This window comes from Petaurus breviceps, unplaced genomic scaffold (assembly GCF_028583685.1).
Source record: "Petaurus breviceps papuanus isolate PSGF00001 unplaced genomic scaffold, PetGlider_PUasm1.0 100, whole genome shotgun sequence".
Lineage (NCBI taxonomy): Eukaryota > Metazoa > Chordata > Mammalia > Diprotodontia > Petauridae > Petaurus > Petaurus breviceps.
The window spans coordinates 5,997,489-6,021,891 of NW_027185573.1; the positions used below are offsets into that span (position 1 = coordinate 5,997,489).

Below are 24,403 nucleotides of genomic sequence, written 5' to 3' on the forward strand. Positions count from 1 at the left end.
AGGCAGAGTGGTCCTTGGATAACATTTGCACATATTATCCTTTGCCAAGTCTAAGCTCAAAGTATTTCTAACTTGGGACAATCTGTCTGAACTTATGGCATAATGGATAAGATGCTGGGCTTGGAGTCAGGAAACCTGAGTTCAACTCTAGCCTCAAAAACTTACTAGCTAATGTGACCCTGGGCAAGTCCTTTAATTTGTTTGCCTCAGTTTCCTCATCAGTGGGAATAATAATAGCACCTACCTCCCTAAGCTGTTATGAGGATCACATGAGATAATGTTTGTAAAGCATTTAGCATGGTGCATTGTAGGTACTATATAAATAATGATGATGATGAGGCACTCACTGAGCCTCTAAGAATACAAGATCACTTAACAGCACCAGGACAAGCTTTGGATTGGGTTATCAAGTCACTCAAATCAATCCATTCTAAATATATCAAGGCTTTCTGGCAGCACAGTAAGAAGTTTTTAGAACCTACAGCCTTCTTTGATTCAATTCAAACCAGAAATATTCAAGTGGACCTGTGATCTTATTGATTGGAGGTTTCTCTCCAATGATGCAGAGGGCAATCTGTTCATGCCTGCATTTCCTAGGGGTCTCTTATCTGCACTTTCTGGCCTTTCCTCCTCAGCCTCCATGCAGCTTGCTCCAAGAAATTCTGTCTCAGTTCTCAGTTCAGTCCTCAGTCCAGCAGTACTAGTCCAGCCTCCAGACGCTCACTGAGAAAAATTCTGGCCTCTCTCAGCTTGGGCTTTTCCTTATATAAGTATTACCTTCTCCCTGTTTCACCCTTTCCTGTTACAACAGGAAGTTCCTCCCATTGTAGGATTCACAAGTTCTGGATTGGAATATTTGATACAATCACACTCAAAACAAGGTGCTAAGTGCTTGCCAATACACGGGAATCTTCAAATCATATTACTATTACAACACCCTAGGGCCTGATGTAATTGTAACAATATCACTCACAAGCAGGGTCATTGGCATACCTCACCATACACAAAGGATACTCTGTGCTGCATCAGTTTCACCACAAGCTGACTATCCTTTAGGGTTAGGTTATCATTATGCTGTGAAATGATTAAGAAGTGCTTGATTGCTGAATATTGCTTATAAAAGCCTCTTTGTTCCTTATCCTCATCAAAGATGCCTTCAATTATATAGATGATGACTTTCATAAAGATTTTGTACAGACAGATGAATAGGCGTATAGGCCAGTTGATACTGAGTTCATAGTCACATTTGGGGAGTATTAATAGTAAGATCCAAGATTCTTTTTCCCATATCTTTGGTATCCTCTGCTCTTTCACATACCCTCTATATTAGTTCCCCAACCATACAGCAACTATTTATTCAAATCTCCTATGTGCCTAGAAGTTTAAGGCTGCCTTTCATAGCATAAAACCAATGTTTTCCAAGATTGTGCCATTCATGTTACAAGGATGATTTTTATAAAGCCAGGTGGCAAGTAGGGTATGCTCTTGAAGTTAGAAAACTGGTTCTAAACCCAGATCTTCCCATGTATGGTCATCGGCAAATTATTTCATTTATCTCCACTAGTATGCCATTTGTCAGTCAGTTAATTGATACTTATGAGACACTTTCTATGTCCCAGACACCGTCCTAAGCACCAGGATACAAAAAGAGGCAAAAGACAGTCCCTGTCTTCAAGGAATTCACAATCTAATGCAGAAGACAATATGCAAATATATACAAACTAGCTATACACAGCACAAATTGAAAGTAATTTACAGAGGGAAGGCACTAGAGTTAAAAGGGGTTTGGAAGGTTTCATGTAGAATGTTTTAATTAGAACTTGAAGGAAGTCAGGGAAGCCTGGAGGCATTGATGAGGAAGGAGAACATTCCAGGAACTAAGGAGAGCAAGGGAAAATACCCAGAGTTGAGAGATGCAACAGAAAGGTGGCCAGTGTCACTGGATAGAAGAGTATTGGCTGGCAGCAAAAGGGAGAGAAGAGAGAAATGTAAGGTGTAAGAAGAATGGAAAGGTATGTGTGTGGGGAGGTAGGTTATGAAGAGTTTTGAATGTCAAAGAAAAGATTTTGGTTTTGCCCCTGGAGGTGATGGGGAGCCACAGGAATGTCTTGAGGAGGGGGTGACATGATCAGACCTGCACTTTAGCGAAAAGATTTTGGAGGCTGAATGGAGGGCGAATTGGAGTCAGCAGAGACTTGTGGCAGGCCAAACCACTTGCAGGCATGAGGTAATGAGGACCTTCACCAGGATAGTGGCAGTATTAGAGCAGGGGGCTTGTTTGAGAAATGTTGCAAAGATGAAACTGATAAACCTTGGCAACAGATTGGATGGGAGACAGAGGAGAGCAAACAAGGAGCTAAGGGTGACACCTAGGTTGGGAGCCTAGGGAACTGGAAGGATGATAATGTCCTTGACAGTTATTAGAAATTTTGGAAGGGGGGGAGGGTTTATAAGTAAAGATAAGGAGTTCAGTTTGGGACATCTTGAGTTTAAGATGTATAATGGACAACAAGTTCAAGATGCTTGAGGGAGTCAAGATGGCGGAATAGAAGCAGGACCTTGGCGCAGCTCTGGTTCCCACCACCTCCAATTCATGTAAAAGGGGACTCTGAACAAATTTTATAGAACCCACAAAATGACACAGAGAAGCTAACCTCCCCCTGAGGACAGCCTGGCAGGCCAGCAGGAATCCGCCAGTGCGGCACTCTGGGAACCAACCAGAGCCCCGCATAAGCCAGAGGTTTTAACCCCAGGGTGGGCCTCACCAACCACTGGCTGGAGGGACTCCAGATCACCAGCAGCTGTGGCAGTCCTGAATTATCAACACATAGATGCTAAGGACAAAGTGAGAGTTCAGTGCAGTATGGAATTTGGGATCCAGTAGCTGGGAGTGTGTAGGCCTCTTTCCCCAGGCAAGAAGCCACTGAGGAGCCATGGTGGCCACGTGGCAGCTTCAGCTCCTGGCCTACAGATGGTAGGGGGACCAAGTGACCAGTTTGAGGGGTAATCGCTCTTGCTTTAATCTGCTTGGATCTGGATTGTGGTCTAGGGTGGAGGTCCTGGGGTGTGTGACCAGCTTGCCAGAGTGTGTGCTGGCTTCAGAGAGGGCACCCAACTACTACCTCCAGCAGCTGAGAAAACCCCAGATTTTGAAATGAAGCTCCCCTGTCTGGTGGCAGAGTCCTACTGTGGCAAAAAGCACAGGGGGTCAAGTGACTGAGGGGCGACATGACCAGGCAAAGGAAGTAAAGCAAACAGAAGAATCCAACATTATACTCCTATTTTGGGGTCAAAAAGGATCAAAGTATGGAACAGGAGGAAGACAGTGAAGTCAGAACTCCTGCACCAAAAGCTTCCAAGAAAAATATGAGCTGGTTACAGGCCATAGAGGGCCTTAAGAAGCAGATAAGAGAAGTGGAGGAAAATTTGGGAAGAGAAATGAGAACAATGTAAGAAAATTATGAAATGAAAGTCAACAGCCTGACTGAGGAAAATAATACCTTAAAAAATAGACTAATTCAAATGGCAAAAGAGGCTCAAAAAGGCAATGAGGAGAAGAATGCCTTAAAAAGCCAAATTTGCCAGATGGATAAAGAATCTCAAAAGCTCACTGAGGAGAATCATTCCTTCAGAATTAGATTGGAGCAAATGGAAGCTAGTGACTTTATGAAAAATCAAGATGCTGTTAAACAGATCCAAACAAATGAAAGAATAGAAGGCAATGTGAAATATCTCATGGGAAAAACCACTGACCTGGAAAATAGATCCAGGAGAGATAATTTAAAAATTATTGGACTACCTGAAAGCCATGATCAAAGTAAGAACCTAGAAATCATCCTCCAGGAAGTTCTCAAAGAAAACTGCCCTGATGCTTTAGAACCAGAGGCCAAAATAGAGGTTGAAAGAACCATCGATCACCTCCTGAAAAAGATCCCCTCCAAAAAACTGCTAGGAATATCATAGCCTGGTTCTGAAATTCCCAAATCGAGGAGAGAATATTACAAGCAGCCAAGAAGAAACAATTTGAATATTGTGGAAACACAATCAGGATAACTCAGGATCTGGCAGCTTCTAGGGCTTGGAATATGATATTCCAGAGGGCAAAGGAGCTGGGATTAAAACCAAGAATCAATTACCCAGCAAAACTGAGTATCATGTTTCAGGGGAAAATATGGTCATTCAGTGGAATAGAGGTCTTTCAAGCATTCTTGATGAAAAAAACAGAGTTGAATAGAAAATTTGGACATTGAGATACAAGAAGCAAGAGAAGCATGAGAAGGTAAACAGGGAAAAGAAATCATAAGGAACTTATCAAAGTTGAACTATTTACATTCCTACATGGAAAAACGATAATTGTAACTGATGAAACTTTTCTTAGTATGAAAATAGTTGAAGGGAATAGAAATATAAATATGTCTACATCAGAAGGTATATGGGAGTATTAATACATATGTGAATGTGTGTATATATCTTTACAGGTATACGTAGATAGAGGGCACAGGACCAATTGAATAAGAAGGGATGATATTTAAAAGGTGAAATTAAGAGGTGAGAGAGGAATATAATGAGAGGAGATAGGGAGAGACAGAATGGAGTAAACTATCTCATATAGAAGAGGCAAGGGAAAATGGTTACAATGAAGGGGAAGAATAGGAAGGCAAAAGGGAATGGGTCAACCTTATTCTCATTGAATCTGGCTTGGGGGAGGGAATGACATACACACTAAATAGGGTATCTCACCCTCCAGGAGAGTAGGGGGGAAGGGAATGAGAGGGGGGATGATGGAAGGGAGGGCAGGCTGGGGGGGAGGGAAGTTGGAAGCACCCACTTTTGAAAAGGGACAGGATCAAAGTAGAGAATAGAACAAGTGGGAGGTGGGATAGGAGGGAGAGAAATATATCTACTATGGTAACGTTTTGCATTAGCTACACATGTACAACCTACACTGAATTGCTTATCTTTCCAGTAAGGGTGGGTGACAAGGGAGGAAGGAAATGAATCTGGAATTCAAAGTTTTAACATCAAATGTTTAAATATATATATATATATATATACTGTTATTAATACTATTTTACATGTAATTGGGAAATAAGATATACAGGCACTGGGGTATAGAGATCCACCATGCCCTACTGAAAAAGTAGAAGGGGGTATGGGAGAAGATATGGGAGAGAGCAGATTGGAGGAGGGGATATCCTGTGGGACTGCTATTTTGGGGTGGTGGGTAGGGGAAAATGGGGAGAAAATTTGTAACTCAAAATCTGGCGGAAATGAATGATGTAAATCAGAAGTTAATAAAACATTTGGAAAAAAAAAGAGAGAAAAAAAGATGCTTGAAAGGTAGTTGGAGGTGTAAACCTGGAGTTTATCAGAAAGATTAGGGATTGATAGGGAGATTTGAGAATTGTCAGCAAGGAGACAAAAATGGAAGTGGATGAGATGACCAAGTGAAGTACTAAATAGAGAGGAAGAAGTGGGGCCAGGCAGAGCCCTCTAGGATACCTATGGTTAGTAAGTGGTTAGTGGTGTAAGATACCAGCAGTGATTGGGAGGAAGGGAGAATGGGTGGACACTATCATCCTTCCAGTTCATCCTCAGCTTTTCATCCTCTCCACTCTCCCCCATCCAATCTGTTGCTAAGGCTTGTCAATTTCATCTTTACAAGATTCCTTCTAAGATTCCCTCCAGCTTTCATATGGTACTATCTGATATTAAGTAGCCTTTGTTAAGTCTTCTCTTTCTTAGTACTCATAGAAAGAATACACTGCATTTACTTATCTTTTCAATAACAAAACTATGTCCAAGGGAACTGAATCCTAGTGTAATATCTGAAGATCCAAACACATGATTTTTCTCTACTCAGTTTTGGTATCACCATTCCATGATAAAGTTATACTGTCCTGAGATGAAAGAATTATTAATCTGCTTGGGAGAGTGTGGCTTGGAAAGGAACATGTGTATTAAGAACTTATTCTTTGCCAAGCACTGGAATACAGATAGAAAATTTACTAAATAGTGCTACATCATTGCTAAGTTTATATTCAAAAGGAAACAAAGAATAAAGGGTCCTTTATGTACAAAAATATTCATAGCAGCTTTTTTGGGGGATTCTAAAAAGATGTCCAACAATTGGGGAAAGGCTGAACAAGTTGTGATATATAAATATGATGGAATACTATTGTGCAGAAGAAATGAGGAAGCAGATGATTAAAAAAATAGACATGAATTGATGCAGAGTGAAATGTGCAGGATTAGAAAAAACAATTTAAACTATAACATCAATAGTGTAAGAATGAATAATTTGGAGGACTTTTATAGAACAATGAAGAATGAAAGGAGTAGAACCAAGGGAACGATTTATACAATTTTACAACACTATAAAATCAGCTTTGAAAGTTGTAAGAACTATGATAAATACATTGACCAGTTATGATTCGAGAGGTTAAAATATGAAACATTCTATTCATTACAGAGAGGGGATGGATTTGGGCTTTAGACTCCCATTTTTGTATTCAGCAACTGTGGAAATTTTCTTTGCTTGACTATGCATATTATTAAAAGAAATTTGTTTTTCTTTTATTTTCTTTTTGGATAGGGAGGATTGAGGAGAGAAAAAACTAGTTAATTCTTTTTAAAGGAGATAAGTATGCTACAGATGTGAAATGTTGCATGCACTTTCAGATAAGGTCTGAAATTATTAGTTTTGTATTATTAGTTTTGCTTAACTTTTACTTTGTTACAAGAGACCTCTCACAGAGTGATAGTAATCTGTAAATATATGCAATATAAAAAACAAAATATATCAATAAAACTGAAAGTGACTAAAAAAAAGTTAAATAGTACCTGCTCTCAAGGAGCTTAGATTAGTTAAGATGGCATATATAGGAACAGTTTAGTTGCAGGATAGATGGAAAGGCCCAGGAGTCTGGAGGGTAAAGTTGTAGAGTAGACCTTTGGGAGTAATGGCAGGGTAGGAGTAATGGCCAGGGTCCTTGGCTAATGACAACTGGGAAATGAGCAGTGATTTTGAGGGTTGGAGTAGGGTAGTCAACTCAGGGAGGCACAGGGATGGGATTTAGCACCCAGGGCTTAGTGGCAATTGGGGTTGAGTCCTCTGTTGCCTCTTGGCACCTAGGGAGCAGAAAGAGTAGGACAGTAGGGGGCAGGTAGAGCCCTGGTCTGGAAAAGCAGGTAGCTCCAATACTAATAGAGTCACAAACAAGGGGGAAGTCATGTAGTTAAATACCCCCCTCCCCCATGAGGAAACAGGATCAGGGTACTTAAGTGATTTCTCAAAGTCATACAGGTCAGTGGGCATCAGAGGCAGGATTTGAACCTAGGTCGTCTGATTGCCAGAGCCAGCGCTCATTCCATTATACCATCTGCCTCTAGATAAATTCAATAAACATATAAGCTTCTATTATGAGCCAGGAACCATACTACGTGCTGGGTGGTCCTCTTAGATGGCTCCATTGAGTAATTATTACAAGATGAATCCCAGGGGAGAAAAAAAGGACTATTGTTAAAATGTTAAATTCAGTTATCTTCATACTAATCTTCCTTATTTTCTATTCCTTTACCATGATGCAACTGACATGTTCACAGTGGCTGTGTGTTCCTATATATAAGGAGATAATGTATCCAGGCTTCTTTGAGATTTTGAATGAAAGGAATTTAAAGTACTAGTCAATTAGAATTAGGGTTTCAATGGAGTCATCAATATAGGAACTTTAAAAAAAACTCGGACTATCTCCCCTTTATCTTTTACTTTTAAATTTTGTGACATTTGTATTATAAGTGATTTTTACTTGCATTAGCTTCTGTAACTATCAAATTAAATCAAATCAGGTAAGGAGAAATATTCCATGCAAACATTAAAGAGATATATGAACACAAACTATTAACAAGCATTTTACTTACAACAGAAATGTTTCTGATTGAGATTACAGCCCATTTGTAATATTAGTGTCTCCATCAAAATCAGATCCTGTCTTCATGTAAATTCCTTTAAAATTTAAAATTTTTAAATTACCTTTAAAATACCTTTAAAAATAAAAATGGGGAAAGGACCCACATGCACAAAAATATTTATAGCAGCTCTTTATGTGGTGGCAAAGAATTGGAAGTTGAGGTGATGCCCATCAATTGGGGAATGGCTGAACAAGTTGTGGTATATGAATGTAATGCAATACTACTGTGCTATAAGAAATGATGAGTGGGCAGACTTCTTATGTGAACTGAGGCTGAGTGAGGTTAACAGAACCAGAACATAGTACACAGTTCCAGCCACATTGTGTAAAGATCAACTATAAATGACTTAGCTCTTCTCAACAATGCAAGGTTCTAAGACAACACCAAAAGGCTAATGATGGAAAATGCTATCCACATCCAGAAAGAACTAAGGAGTCTGAATGAAGATCAAAGCAGACTATTTGCTTTCCTTTGGTTCTTTTGTTTCTTCTTTCTCGTGGTTCATACCACTGGTTCTAATTCTTCTTTACATGATTAATGTGAAAATATGTTTAACATGAATGTATATGTAGAGCCTATATCAGACTGCACACTGTCTTGGGGTGAGGAAGGGAAGGGAGGCAGAGAAATTTTAAAACTCACAAGTTTGTGGAACTGAATGTTGAAGACTAAAAATAAAAAAAAAGAAAAAATATATTGAATCCTGAAAGCAATGAAAAATATGCTAATTTGTGAAAAATAGCAAAAAAAATCACAGAGTAAAAAGAACTATTAACACAGAGATATAAAACTGACAATGCTTGCACTCAACTGTATATTCGTGGAATTTTTTAGTCCATGAGATTATATAGTACAACTTTATTTCTTGTTTCATTGCTCCATCTGTTGGCAATATCCCAGAATATCTTTTCCACCTCAAAGAATACATTCTAAAATGGGAGGGGGAACTTACAAAAAGAGATACTCTATCTTGTTAAGAAACAAAACCATCCTTCTCTGAAAAATCCAGTCATCTGGACAAGTATTGCACATTGCATTTTTCTTTGCCATTATACAGGGTGTCCCTAAAATCTGGACACATCGGGCATCTCATTAACTATGCATATTTTCAAGAAATCAAATGAATGACATTTTCAGCATTTTATTAATTAGCATAAATTTTAGCCATGACAATTTCATATTTTTTTCATTAGCTATTGGGTGCTATTTTCCATATTAATGAGATTAATTAAATTAATTGAGATTTCCTATGTCTCCTATGTCTTCCTATGAAATTTCATTTGTTAAATAAAATTTTGAAAATTTCATTCTTTACATTTCTTGAAAATATGCATAATGACCCTGTACAGTACTTAGTTAAATATTGCTCTGAATTCCCATAGCAATAACACAGTAAATGCTAAAGAACTGAATCATGCCAGGGTCTAGAGCTCAAAGAAACCTCAGACATAATCTAGTATGGGGTGGCTAGGTGGTGCAGTGAACAGAGCATCGGCCCCGGAGTCAGGAGGACCTGAGTTCAAATCTGGCCTCAGACATTTAACTAGCTGTGTGACCTTGGGAAAGTCACTTAACCCCAATTGCCCTCCAAAAAAAGAAAAATAATCTAGTCTCTTTCTTTATTTTACTTCTAATTATAATAGGAGATAATCTTATCTCCTATTCTGCCAAGGTGTTTGGCTTCTATTATCCAGAACTCTGAAATTCTTCTCTCAGATGACAATCTCCTATCCTTCCATCTTTCCTTCCTCTTCATTCTACCTAAACCTGTTCTCTAAATTGAAGGCAGCTAGCTAGGTAGGGCAGTAGATAAAGGCCTGGGTCTGGAGTTAAAATCTGGCCTCAGAAGCTTCCTAACTGTGTGGGCAAGTTTCTTAAACCTGTTTACCTCAGTTTTCCTTATCTGCAACATGAGCTAGAGAAAGAAATGGCAAATCATTCCATTATCTTTCCCAAGAAAAGCCCAAAGGGGGTTACAAAGAGTGGACTGAACAAAGACAACGCCAAACAGCTTGTTAGGAGCAGAACAGAAACCAAGGCCAGTGGTGGTGGTGTTTTTCTACCATGTTGATTACTACTTCAACACCATTTCCCCCACTGAACAGAGAGAAGTGAATTAGGAAGGGCTGGATTCTTCCCAATTTACAGCTGAATAATTTCTTCTGTTGCTGGTCATTGCTAGGTAATGAATGAATCTTCTTCCATTTGGAAACATCACTTTTCTATACTAACCTGTGAATTGTCAGGGTCTACTCAATATATTTGCTGCTCTCAGCCTCCAGAGAACCTGCAAATTCAAACACTATTAAGTTTTACTAAGAGGCAAACTCTTAAAAGAGTTACCCTGCAAAATGAAGCCTTGCTCTATACACAAGAGAGCACACAAGCCTGGAGAATAGGGGTGGGTGCACAGGTGGAGAATTGTTGTGCTTGTTATGTATCATTAGTATTAGTAGATATTTCATAGTGCTATAGGATTTAGAGCTGGAAGGAAGCTTGGACACCATCTACTCTAATTCCCCTCAAAGGCCTCAAGCAGTCAATTCCCCGGGTGCACGTGTTCCCTTGAAAAAAGTCGGCTAGGTCTGGCGCTAGGCACCTAGTCGCCTAACCTCCAGACTGACGCCGGCTGGCTCCAGCAGAAAGCCTCCCACAACCGGAGGAGAATGAGTTCTTCCTGCACCTCCCTACCACGTGCCCTGTGAGGAACAGACGCCCCCCGAGGTTCGGGGGAAACTAGCAAGCTTTTCCTGTGTTTCCAAAACGAGCATAGTCCTGGTCCGACGCTGCCCGTGGTTCCTTCTCAGTCTCTGCATCCCGAGAGGCTTTAACCCCCACCTGGTCATGGACACCCTTGACTCGATGGGACTTTCGGATCTCGGAGGGATCAGGTCACAGCAGTCCTGTCATTGGCAAGGGTCGAACACCACCTTCCCTTACCGACATGAGGTAAGCTTCCTTGCAACTCAAACGTCCGAACAGCCCAGCTCTGCCCCGACCGAAATAGAACCTGGGTCACTTTATGCCTGGGCTTTCCCGCGCTCCCCCCGGCCTCTAAAGGATGCTCGCGAATCTCGCTTACAGCCCTGGACAGCCAATGGGGCCGAAGTGTCCGCGGGGATGGTGGGCGGGGCTGGGAGATGGCCTCGGGCTTTCGCCACGTGCTTTTAAGGTGACTGGTCGTAATTAACTTTGAGTTTCTGACCCCTCCGCCCAGAAAAGGAGATCTATACCCTCTCCTCCTCTTTCTGCTCAGTAGGTTAAGTTCTGGAGTTCCAGGACCAGCTTACAGCGTAGGGGTCACTAGGGAGATTTTACCAAGGGAAGACTGTAGCCCGTTGAGGCCTGGGGAATGGGAGGCTGGAAACCGGCTGCGGAGGGATCGCACTGACCCCAGTATAGCGGCTGTAAACTATAACCGTTGGGCCTGGGGGGGTGGGGGGGGGGGGGAAGTTAGCCGTTGTTGCTCCAGCACCGGGTGGGTGTCCTAACACCTAGGTCAGGTGGAGTCCACTGTGGAAGGAGATTAAGGAGTGTCGTGGAGAGGGACTTTTGCTGGTGAGAACGGTTTGCCACCTATGGAAATGCCCCAGTAACGGGTCTGCTTGGAGGGGGAGATCTCGAGGAGGCAGGGTCGCCCCACTGTCTTGTAATAGAGCCATTTGAGTAGGTCTCGAGAAAGGGATGAACTCTGGATAGCCTTGAGCCCTAATTGCGAAGCCGCTTAGGGGTAGACATCGCTTCGCAGCCATGGAAAAGGAGGGCTGCCTCACTGAATGAAAGAAAAGGTCATTGCTGTTTGTTGCTATTGATTTTTATAACCCGAACACAGTAGAGGCTGGACATCTTTGCTTCCCCAAAGATGTTGAGTTAGTTTTCTCTCCGTCTGAATGCTTACCTCAACAGGGGGTGTGAAAGAAGGGTTTTTATTAGCGCAGCTAATCTCTCTTCAGCAGGCATTAGGAATGGTGATCTTTCCCACCTGGCGACATAGGGAAGGTGTTTGTTACCGTGTTCCAACTTCTCTTAACCCAAACCTGCAGAGCCCTCCTTGACTTGAGTAAACAACACTGTTAAGTTTTTAAAATTCTCAATTTACACTAGGCCAGACAGTAAAGTGGAGAGCATGCAGTGACCTCTGTACCATTTTTTCTAACGATTTGATGGGCTTTGCCCAATAAGACAGTTTTATTAAGTGTAAAACCGCGTTAAGACACCCCTGGGTTGGTGACAAAGGAACGAACTTACTTCGGAACTGGAAATTATTGTAACCAACATATAAATCTCTTTTTAAAGTTCATATGCTTTTTTTTTCCTTCCAGCATACACATGGACTTCTGGGAAATAGCCCAAGAAACCCTCTCCCCCCAAAAAAAACTTTTATTACACGAAGCATATTGTAGTACTTTAGGTCAAAAAAGATAGCTGAAATGCAAGCACTGAGGTCTCCCTTTTTCTCTTCCTCCTTAATAAACTGACATCCTGCCACCACCCACCACCCTCACCCCCTTAATCACTAGAGGCCAAACCTCAGGTTAAAATTGAGCCTTTGTATACATTTAACATCTAGACTAGTCATTTTTGTAACATTGGCAGGATAAACTCCAAACCATAGCTTTCCTTCAACTAGATATACTCAATGGAGGAATAGCTGAAAAAATGGAAAATGAAATTTTGGTTTAAATAAAGAGAAATGTTAATATATTGAAATTAATGATGAGCAGAATTCTGCTTGAAAAACTAAATCAGTTATGGCAAAGAATCATGCTGTAAATTTAGTTTGAAAAACATTTTATATTCTTAGGGTAAATTTCCAAGGCACATTTTCATACTTGGTCACTCAGGAAAAATTTAGAGCATTTAAACCAACTTACTTTATTCTTTGTGTTTGGAAAATTTACTTTTGGGGGAGCTTATTTTGACAAAATTTTTCAAATACAGAGAGAACTTAAGTCAAGGTCAAGGAAAATCAATTAGTGTACTTAGAGCATATTGCCCATTTCAGATTTACACATTTTCAGAAAAAATGAGTGGACGTGCTCGAGCCAGAGCAAGAGGAAGGGCTCGAGGTCAGGAGACATCGCAGCTTGTGGGACCTGTAGCAGTAAGTGTGTTCTTCAGTTACTTAGGAAAGATACTAACCTCATTATTCAAAGGTTAATCTAATATTAATGAATTAGTAGTCTGTTGAAAATGACTGAAAACTTCACCATATAAGGGAGGCATATGCTGAGGGCAAAAAAGGTTAAGGCTATATCTTATCATAAATATAGTTTATCCTATCATATCTAATAATGAGGATTGAAGGAGTGGAAACAGCCTTGGACTTGGAGCCAAAAGAGATCAGATTTTGACACTGGCTTTAGGACAGTGGGCAAAGTCCCTTGACCTCTAGTTCCTCAGCTGCAAAATAAAGAGGGCAATATCTTTAGTAGCTGCCTCACAGGATGTAGGTAGGTAGGATGAGGTACAAATGGGAGTGTATATAAATAAAGCACTGAGAATATAAATGTCATGTATCCATGAAGACTTTGTAATCTTCTAGGAAATTCCCCCCCCCCCCATCCCTTTGCCCTAAATTGATTTGTCATGAAATCCAAAAGTAGTTTTAAAAGACTTTTTATAACTTCAGACCAGTGTAATGACTTTTCTTTGGGGAGTCAGCCTTTTTAGTGGGATAGGATATTTGCTTATTTGGAAGATAAAAAGATAAACTTGAAAGACTGATTTAAAATAAATTGTAGCACTCAGTTGTCCACATCTGCCCTCTGCCTGCATGTGTAAGCTGTGCTTTTAATTGCTCCTCTCCCCTCTGACGACAACACAACCTCACAGAGTCAGCAGCCTGGATACGGGAAGCCAAAGCCTCAGCAGCCGCCCTCTGAAGGCGAAATTGTTGGGCGTGGACGGCAGAGAGGAGCACTAGGAGCAACAAAATCTCAAGGTGAGAGGACTGAGCTCGCTGCTAGTAACAGCTCCGGGTCAAACGCCCTTGGCCAGCGTGTCGGAATCCAATTACTTCACCGCGTCGGGTTGATTTAAAAGCTATTGCTGTTACACGCCATCTGCCCTAGAAAGTTAGCTTCGATTCCCACTAGTGAGAAGATAGCCAGAAGCCAATTTTGCTATATCCAGACGAGGGTTGTAAACAATTATTAAGCACCTACCGCGTCCCAGACAAGTGCTGGGGATGTAAATAAAGACAAAAATGAAACAGTCCTGCCCTTAAGGAGCTCATGTTCTATCAGGGAAACAAGCTGTTCTTATAGAACTCAATGTGTTTGGTGATTTTCAGAAAGGGCACTAGCAGCTGGAGGGATTAGGATAGGCCGCCCGGAGGAGTGGTACATGCACTGAACACTGGAGAGAGTCAGGGACTCATTTAAGTGGAGGTGAAGAGGAAGTGCATTCCAGGATTGCAGAAAGTCTGTGCAATCATGGAGAAGGGAGACGGAATGTTGTGCACCATGATGGTTAGTTTTTACTAGACTGAAGTTCATGAAGGGGAACTATGTAATGAATCTGGAAGGTAGGCTGGATCCAGATGGTGAAGGGTATGTATGTGTGTATTTCTCTCAGATATGTGCAGATACTTGTATTTGTATGTATATGTGTTTCCCACCCTCTTAGAGGCAGTAATAAGCTCTTGAATGTTTTTGAATGACACAGTCAGACTCATTCTTCAGGAGTTTCTTTGCCAGGTCTGTGGAGGATGGATTGGAGTAGGGAGAAATAGGCTAATTTGGAGACTGTTAAAGTAGGCTAAGTGAGATGTGATGAGGGACTTAAGTAGAATGGTTGTAGTATGGAAAGAAGGGAACAGTTGTGAGGTACTGAGGTAGAATTTTAAAAATTGTCGAGTAAATGAGTGGGGAAGGAGATGGAAGAGTTGAAGGTTGACTATCTTTTTGAACTTAGGTGACTGGATGGTTGGCAGTATTCTCAACAGAAATAGGAAAGTTAGGACATATTGAGTTGGAGATGTCGAAGGGACATGAAGCTACCAATATGGTACTGAAGCTCAAGGTAGAGATTGACTGGATATATAGATCTAGGAGTCATCTGAGATAATTGAAGCTCTGGGAATTTATGAGATCATCAAATGAGGATGTAAAGAGAATAGATGTCAGTCCTGGAGAAAGCCTTAGAGGTATAATCACAGGTAAGGGAAAGGACATTGATGGTAATACAGCAAAGAAGCGTTGAGCCAGCCAATAGGAGAGCCAACAGAAAGCACTGTCATGAAAATCCAGAAAGAATAGATTATTCAGGAAGAGAGGGTGGTCAAAAGCATAAAATGCTGTAGAGAAATCAAAAAAGATGAGGACTGTTCTTGGTTTTGACAATTAATAGATCATTGGTCAGTTTGGAGAGAGCAGGCACTCAACTGAGTGATGAGGTCAGAAATGTCTAGATTTCAAGAGATTGAGACAAAAGTGGAGGTGCTAGGGGAAGTTCGGTGGCACAGTGAATAGAGTACTGGCCTTAGAGTCAGGAGGATCCGAGTTCAAATCCAGCCTCAGACACTTAACGCAAAACTAGCCGTGTGACCTTGGGCAAGTCACTTAACCCCAATTGCCCTGCATTCCCCCCTCCAAAAAGCAAAAACAATTTAAAAAAAGTGGAGGTGCTTGGCTGTGTGCTAAAGTTGTGGGATACAAAGAAAGGCAAAAGGTAGAACCTGCTCACAAGTAGCTGTTTTACAGTCTTAACAGGGGAGGCATGTAAACTACTAAGTACAGACAGGATAATCAACAGAGAGGAGGGCACTAAAATTAAGGAGAATCAGGAAGGGTTTCCTATAGAAGGTATAGTTTTAGCTAGGTCTTAAAGGAAGCCAGGAGGTAGAGATGAGGAAGGAAAGAGTTCCAGGAATGAAGGACAACCAATGAAAGTAAGTGCCTAGAGTTGGAGTATCTTGCATGAGGAATAGCCAGGAGATTGGTGTCACAGGATTGTAGACTATATGGAAGGGAGGAAGTGTGTGGTGTAAAAAGGTGAATGGAGGAGGAGAGAGGCATGTTTTGAAAGTCTTTGAATATCAAATGGAATTTCTGTTTGATTCTGGAGGTGATAGGAAGTCACTGGAGTTTATTGAGCAGGGAGAGTGACATTGTCAGACCTGCAGTTTAGGAAGATTACTTTGACAGCTGAGTGGAAGGTGTATCTGAATGGGGAGACTTCAAGGCACGTGGACCTATCAGCAGCAGGCTTTTATAGTGGTTTAGGCTGAGGTAATAAGGATCTGTACCAGGGTGGTAGCAGTGTCAAAGGAGAGAAGGGGACCATGTGTGAAAGATGTTACAAAGGTAAAATTGCTAGGCTTTGGCATCAGATCACAGATAGGTGGGGTGAGAGTGAGGAGTCAAAGATAATACCTACGTTGTAAATCTGGGCGACTGGGAATATGTAATTAATAAGTTAGGAAGAGAGGAAGATCAGGGAGAGAGAATGAGTTCACTTTGTATATTTTGAGATGACTATGGGACATTCTTTTGAGATGTCCAGTAGTTAGTTTGATATGTAAGATGGGAGGTCAGCAGAGAGATTAGGGCAGGATGAGTAGATCTGAGAATCATTAGCATTAATTGTGGGAGAAAGGGGGGTGTGGCAATGAGATTACAAATAGAGGGGTTAGCCTTGAACATAATGTATTCTTTCACTCCCTTTTTCATAAGGAATAAGCAAAGGAGAAGAATATGACAGATTATGTCAAGAGGTTCTGAGATGTAGAATAGACAAAAGACTTGCAGGGCATTTGGCATTTTAGTTTCTCAATAAAGTATGAGAATAGGGTTCCTTACTGAGCACGAGAGGTGAGGGGGTGAAGTGATAGGCTTGAGAAAGAACAGTCTCAGTAGCTCTGAACCAACAGAAAGGTTCCCAGACCCCTGCAACAACAGCACTGTCCTTCACCAGTGGACAGTATTCACTCTCTGTCTGCAGGACAGTCTCAGGATCTCTTAGCCAGCAGCCAGGTTCCAGGACTTCTTCAACAAAAGGACTGTCTTTCACCAGTGGACAAATCTGGCAAAACAACATCAAAACAGACAGACAAAGTACCAGCAAAACAGCCATGTCTCCTCAGTCCTTGGCAGCTCCAGGGGCAGGTCTCAAAAGTCCAGGGCAATTCAAAGTGGCCCCCAGCAATTCTCAGTCTCTCTCTCTGCCTCCACGAGGTGCTGCTTCCAAAAAGTTCTTCTGCCTCTCTCTTGTCTCTCCAAATCTACGTCACCAGCTCCTCCCAGTTCAGGACTCTCTTTTCACATCAAGTCCATCCCACAGGTCGGATTAACAAGCTCTGGGTTTTAACACAATCAATTTGAAAACCAAGCCAATACAGGGGAATCTTTATGTTCCATTACTATCACAAGGCACTTAAAATCTTAGGGATCAAATTCTGAGTTACTACTGATCTATTTTTGATATAACATATTTCAATCATTATCGGATATGAATTTTAAAGGATCTCAGGGGCAATCTGATAGAGGTGATAATATAAACAAAAGTCGTCCCACAAATGTTCATTCAGATTCTGCTTAAGTTTTTCCTTATACCAAGTTCTAACCTGCCTATTATTTGCCCCTTATGTCATTTTCCCTCTTATTTCCAACCTTTCTTGCTTTTTCCTTTTGGCCTACTAATAGTTAAACTTTCATTTGACCTGCTATATACTAAAGCTTTAGATATAGTTCTCTTCCCTTTCAAAACTATAATTCAAGAAAAAACGTTCTACCTCTTTTGCCTCCAACTTCCTCATCTCTCTTTCCTCAGTCCTTATGGTCTTGCTTCTTACTTCACCATTAAACTGAAAGTATTTTTCCAAAGTTTACAAGGGACCTCAGTTGCTAAATCTCATGGTCTTTTCCTGTCATAACCTAAACACCTTTGTAGATTTCTCTGGAACACGGATTCTTAATAAATTTTAGTTTTCATCTTAAGCTTTTTTCTTTCTTGGTTCTAGCTTGTACTCACTGAGATTTGGCACCTCCTGATAATATGGCTTTCTTTGGCCACCTTTTCCAGCACTGGTTGAACTTGCACAAACATCCCCCAACTCATTGGTAATCATATGGGAGTTGGGACATTCCTTGTTCCCCATCGTCACTTAGAGACATTCCTTCTATGCCATCAGTCAGTAATCTTCCTTGAGGTTCATTCAATCTGTATTCATCACCTAATCAAGATTCTAGTGAATATTGTTTGCTGACCTCCAGGACACCGACTGCCCTTCCTTTCTCCGTGTGTTCAGTGCCTGGATCTCAGTCTCTCTTCCCCTCTCCATCTCCTGCCCTTATATTAGGAGACTTCAACATACATATCAATACACAATTAAACCCCTCAGTTTACTCATTTCCCATGGCCTACTTCTCTATCCCACCTTAAACACCCCCCCCCCACATGCGCGCGCGCACACACACACACACGGTCACCTTTGAACTTGCCATCTCCCACAAATACACCACACCTCCATGGTCATGAACTCTGGAATTCCCTTATGGAATCATAATCTCTTTATTGGCTTTCTGTCTCTCCCTCAGCCTACCAACATCAGACCTCTTCTTCTTCGATCATGACCCTCAATTCCTTGACCTCTTAGTTCTTTCCCAGACTATCATCATGCACTGGTTATACTCTCCTCCCTTATCCATTTTGACCCCTTGGTGAACCAGTTCAACTCTACTCTGTCCTCTTCTCTTGAATTCTTTAGCTCCTTTTTGTATAACCAGTCTTCCTTAAGCCTTGCCTCACTCCTACGCACATACTACTGAACAAAGCTGTCTCAGTTTCCTAGTCTGTAAAATGTAAAATGAGCAGGAGAAGGAAATGGCAAACCATTCCAGTATCTTTGCCAAGAAAACCCCAAATGGGGTCATGTAGAGTCAGAAACAACCGAAGTCCAATTTTCTGCAAGAATCAATAAATATTTATTAACTGCCTCCTATGTGCCGGGCACTGTTCTAAATACTAGGGTTACAAGAGGCAAAAGACAGTCCCTGCCTTCAAGGGGCTCAAAATCTAATGGGGAAAACAAAACAGCAAATAAATTTGTACAAATAAGCTATACACAGGATAAATTGGAAATTTCTATGCACAGAGAAAAGGCACTAGAATTAAGAAGAGTTGAGAAATCTTATAGATGATGGGAAGCCAGAAGGCAGAGATGAGGGAGCAGGCACAGGGAATAGAAAATCCTGGCAGCTACTAGGCTGGAATGTCTTCTTTATGGAACAGTAAGGAAGCCAGTGTTACTGGATTGAATTGTATTTGGGGAATGTAAGGTGTAAGAAGACTGAAAAGGTATGAGGGGCTAGGTTATTAAGGACTTTGAACAGAGAGCAGAGGACTTTGTATTTTTTATCCTGGAGGCAACAGAGAGTTTGAGTAGGGAGGTGACATAGTTGTACCTGCACTTTAGGAAAATCACTTTAGTGACCAAATTAAAGGTGGGTTGGAATGGAGAGTTGAGGCAGGCAGATCTGCCATCAGGCTATAGCAATAATTGACGCATGAGTTGATGGGGGCTGCACCACAGTGGTGGCAATGCCAGAGGAGAGAAGGGGGTATTTGAGAGCTGTTAAAAAGGTGAAACTAACAGGCCTTGCCAACAACTTGGATATGAGGGGGTGAGAGATAGTGAGGAAGCTAGGATGACTCCCTAGGTTGTAAGCCCTGAGGGCTGAGAGGATGATGTTGCCCTCTACAGTAGTAAGAAGGTAGAAAGGAATGTGGTTTGGGAGAAAGATAATGAATTCCATTTTAGAAGTAGTGAGTTTTCGATTTCTCTGGTACATCCAGTTCAGGATGTCTCAAAGGCAGTTGGAGATTAGAAACTGGAGGTTAGCAGAGAGATTAGGGAAAAATAGGTAGATTTGAGAATCATGAGCATAAAGATGTTAATTAAATCCTGGGAGCTAATGAGATCACCAAGTAAAGTAATAAGAGAGAGAGAGGAGAGAAGAGGGCCCAGGACAGGACCCTGTGGGACACCTACAGTTAGAAAGCATGACCTGGATGAGGATCCAGCAAAGGAGACAGGCATGGTCAGAGAGGTAGGAGAAGCAAGAGAAAACAGGAAAGAAGCCTTTCCTGATCGCCCTTAATACTCTCTTACCTTGTCTCTCTTAGCTCCAGTTTATTGTGTGTTTGTTAATATTATTTGCATGCTGTCTCTCCTATCAGACTGGGAGCTTCCTGAGAGCAGGGGCTGGCCTTTATCCTTCTTCATGTCCTCTGTGCCTAGCATAGTGTGTGGCCCTTGGTAGGTCCTTAATGAATGCTAGTTACTGGTAGCCCAGCTACTGGCTGTTGCCTTAATACAACATTTTATTTCCCACTTCTGGGCCTTTTGTACAGACTTGACATCCATGCCTGGAATGATCTCTGCCTTTGATTCTGCTTCTTGAATCTGTAGCTTCCATCCAGGTTTGGCTCAAGTACTTTTTCTTATAAAAGATCGTTCTTCCCACCCCCTAACCCTAGGGGGAAGTTTTGTTTTGTTTTCTTTTACATATCCATGGGCATGTTGTTTTTCTTAAAAGAACCTATATTCCTCAACTGTATGTTCTTTCTTGTCTCTTTAGCTCAAGCATCTAAGACATGCCTATGATATAGGAAGTGCTTAATGTTAGGATTGAACATAATTTAATTTTGGTACTCAATGCCCTGGATTCTCTGGGGGTTTTGGGGACACTCCTCTATCCTGGTGACTCTCTGGCTTTAGTTTCCTTTACCATCTGTGTCCTGCTTCATCATGTTTGCTCCCTCCCAAGGCATGATTGTGGGTCCTATTCTCTACTCCCTCTGAGTGATCTTATTGGCTCCCATGAGTTTTATTAATCATACCTCTATCTGACTCAGGTGTATACATCCAGCCTTAATAGTTCACGTGTTTATTAATCATATCTCTGTATTTGACTCAGGTGTATATATCCAGCTTTAATAGTTCATGTGAGCTTTAGTCCCACATCACCAGTTTTTTGGACAAGTACTAGATATGAGCTATTTATTAGAGGGCATGCTGATTCTTTGTGATTAGTGTTTCCTTTTCTAGATATTTGCTAAACCATTTTTTTAATGCTGTGTTATAGATTTTTTTCAGTAATGGAAATATTAGCTTAACCTGGAATTTTTAGATTCAACTATCTTCTGGGGTTTTTTTGATAATCAGGATGACACTTGCCCTTCTCAGTGTGTTGTTGTCTTTACTGGCTTCAGACTCTTCATTAACTTTAGATTGTTTGTCATTTGACTCTTAGGTCTGTTGGGTTTAGTTCCTTCACAGGAGAGTAAACAGGCCACAGAGGGTCAGTGTGTGTGGTCCCATGGTGTGGAAATATTTATTTAATATTAAATATGGCAGGTTTTAGGCTAGATGGGTCAGGCTAATGCCTACTTCCCATTTGCCTTCAAAATGCTTAGATCTTGAAAATTCTTGACTCTTAAATGCTCCTAAAAGGTCAAAAAGGTCTACTAATGACTATATCCAATGACTTTTTTTTTTCCAGTTCTCTCTAATTAGTTTTGACACCACTGAATTCTTAACTGGATTCTTCTCTTCTGGCTTTCCTTCTTACACTTAACTTTTTTTAATGTTTTGTTTCCATATCACTTACATTTACCAAAGTGTCCATCCTCCCAGAAAGCCATCCTTTAAAACACATTTAAAAAACAAGAATTCAGCAAAACTAACACACATCAAAAAAGTCTTGACTTTTCTGAAGTGTTACATACTTAATATTCCCCACCTGAAAAGAAAAGAGAATACTTTTATTTGTATCTTGGTTTGGATGTAGTTTCCTAGCATTCATTTTCAATTTTTTTTGTTTCTCTCCACTATATTGCTGTAGTCATTATGTATACTGAATTCCTGGTTCTGACTACTTCACTTTATATAAATCATCCCATGTTTCTCAGCAGGAGTATGATGGAAAATATTTAACTGAATCCCCAGAAAAAAAAGGGTGCTACCTATTTTAAAGTTGAATCTGTAGTATTAACATTTATTTCCATCACCTTCTTAAATCTAGATGATCAACAAAATAATAAATTAATCCATAATTTGTAGCATTTGTTGATTTATTAGGAGTAAAACATTCACAGTAAAAAATTAATAATCGGCTTTCATAAGTCATTATGAACTGTTTCTCTTTGTTTATCATCTTAAGTTTCCTAAAATGTCATATTTCATTACATTTATATATCATATTATGGTTAGCCATTACCATGTTGATAGGTATCCACTTTGTTTCTGGCTCTTTTTACTACAGAAAGTGCTGTTATAAATAATTTGGTATAAATGGGACCTTTCTTATGCCCAGCAGTGGAATTTCTGGGTCAAAGGGTATGACTTTTCAGTCACTTCTTGGAATAATTCCAAATTGCTTTGAAGAATGGTTGTACCAAATGCATAGCTCTACCAACAGTGCTTTAATGTGCCCATCTTTCTACCACCTGTTCAACATTGGTTATCCTTCTGATATCTTTAATAAGGTATTGTCTGTGAGCCAAAACCCAAGGGATATTTTGTTTAGCATTTCTCTTATTGGTGATTTATAGCATTCTTTCATTTGGTGGTTAATAGTTTGCAATTCTTTTGAGAACTGTTCAGATCTTCTGATCACTTAGCTACTGGAGAATTTGTTTTGGTTTTATATATCTTAGTTGCTAGTCAGTAAATATGTATTATGTGACTATTACAGACCAAGAACCATACTAAGTATTGGGGATAAAAAGAGAGATGAAAGGTAGTTTCCACTTTCAAGAAGCTTACATACAATTTAATTGAAGACAACATTCAAATAACATGTTCAAACAAACTATAAATGTAAGAAGACTGGAAAGATGAGGTAGGCTTTCTGTAAGGTAGGATTTTAACTAGGACTTGAAGGAAGCCAGGAGGCAGAGATGAGAAGGGAGAACATTTTAGGAATGGAAGAGAACCAGTGAAAATGCTGAGATAAGGGATATGGAGTAGGTTGTGTAAGAAACATGATGAAGGTTAATGTCACTGGCTTGTAGAGTCTGGGGGAGGGCTGTAGTGTAGGAGATGTAAGAAGACTGGAAAGGTGAGGTAGGGGATAAGGGAAAAATTATAAATAACTTTTCATGTCAAAGAGGATTTCATATTTAATCATGGAGGCAATAGAGAGCCACTGAAGTTTGAGTAGAGGAATGATATGGTTAGATTTACAGATTATTAGGAAGATAGCTTTGACGGCTCAATAGAAGATGAACTGGAGGGTAGAGAGACTCATGCCAAGGAAGCAATTTGTAAACTATTTGTAATAGTCTAGGTGTGATGTGATAGGGTCTGTGCTAGCATGGTTCAGTGGTCAAAGGAGTGAAAGGGGCACATTCGATAGATGTTACAAAAACTTCCAGACCTTGGTAACAGATTAGATGTAAGGGGAGTAAGATGCAAGGTACCAGCTGTGGATTAATGTGGATGTCCTCCCTAGCGTATCTCAGCAGCAGTCATTACAAGTCTGGGTGACTGTAAATAGTGAAGTTAGGTAGAGGGGAAGGTTTGGGGGAAAAGATAATTTAGTTTTGAACATGCTAAGTTTAAGATGTCTACAAGACATCTAGTTTGAGACCTAAAACATGCAGCTGGAGCTGCAAGTCTGGAAGTCAGCACAGAAATTTGGACTGAATAAGTATATTTGATATTCATTAGCATAAAAATGATAACTGAATCCATGGGAGAAAAGATCACCAAATCAAGTAGTACTCATATGGGGTCACATAACTGAATGTGGGGGTTTTGCAAAAAATTTGGCAACAATAAAAAGTTCTGAATATGCAACGACCAAAACTTAATTAAAAATCAAATGCTAATAAATCCGAGGAGTTTCTGGCAGTGCTTGCCATTGTGCTGCACTGCGAAACTTCCCTGCAGCCTTGGTTCTAAACCCACAACATTTGCACTGCACATGCTATCACGCCATGCAGTGCCAACAAATGCTTCCAGAAACACCTCAGCCCAGATCTGAGACTGTTATATGTTATAAATTGCAGTGTTTTTTACTATACATACAAAATCATTAAATGAATTTTGGCTTGGGATTAGGACAGAATTTCCAACAATTTCTGGAGTGAACCTAAACACACTTCTTCCATTTTGTACTATGTATTTATGCAAAGTGGCATTCTCAGCATTGATGATTATAAAATCAAAATATCAATCAACTCTGAAAATACTAAAGATGCTCTCTGTCCTGCAAATGTCAAATAGTCTGCCAAGATTTAATTCTTTATGTAAAAATAAATAAGTACATCCATCTCATTAGTATGCAAATTTGCTTTCACCTTTAGTAAATGGTAAAGTTACATATATACCAAAGAATTTTTTACAACTAAATTTCTTTATGATTAGTATCAGTAAATGTTTGATTTGTATACATATTTTATATACCTATATAACTAAGGT

The 24,403-nt window shown here is 40.4% G+C and overlaps 1 protein-coding gene across 1 annotated transcript in view; it reads left to right on the plus strand.

Moving 5' to 3' along the window:
* The first annotated feature begins 10,815 nt into the window (after positions 1-10,815).
* LOC138153077 (piwi-like protein 1) overlaps positions 10,816-24,403 on the plus strand; it is a 49,600-nt gene continuing 36,012 nt past the window's right edge. Inside the window, exons 1-3 of the mRNA XM_069077483.1 lie at positions 10,816-10,920; positions 12,977-13,075; positions 13,807-13,915. Of these exons, the coding sequence (XP_068933584.1) occupies positions 10,816-10,920; positions 12,977-13,075; positions 13,807-13,915 (313 nt within the window). The remainder of the gene's footprint in view (positions 10,921-12,976; positions 13,076-13,806; positions 13,916-24,403) is intronic.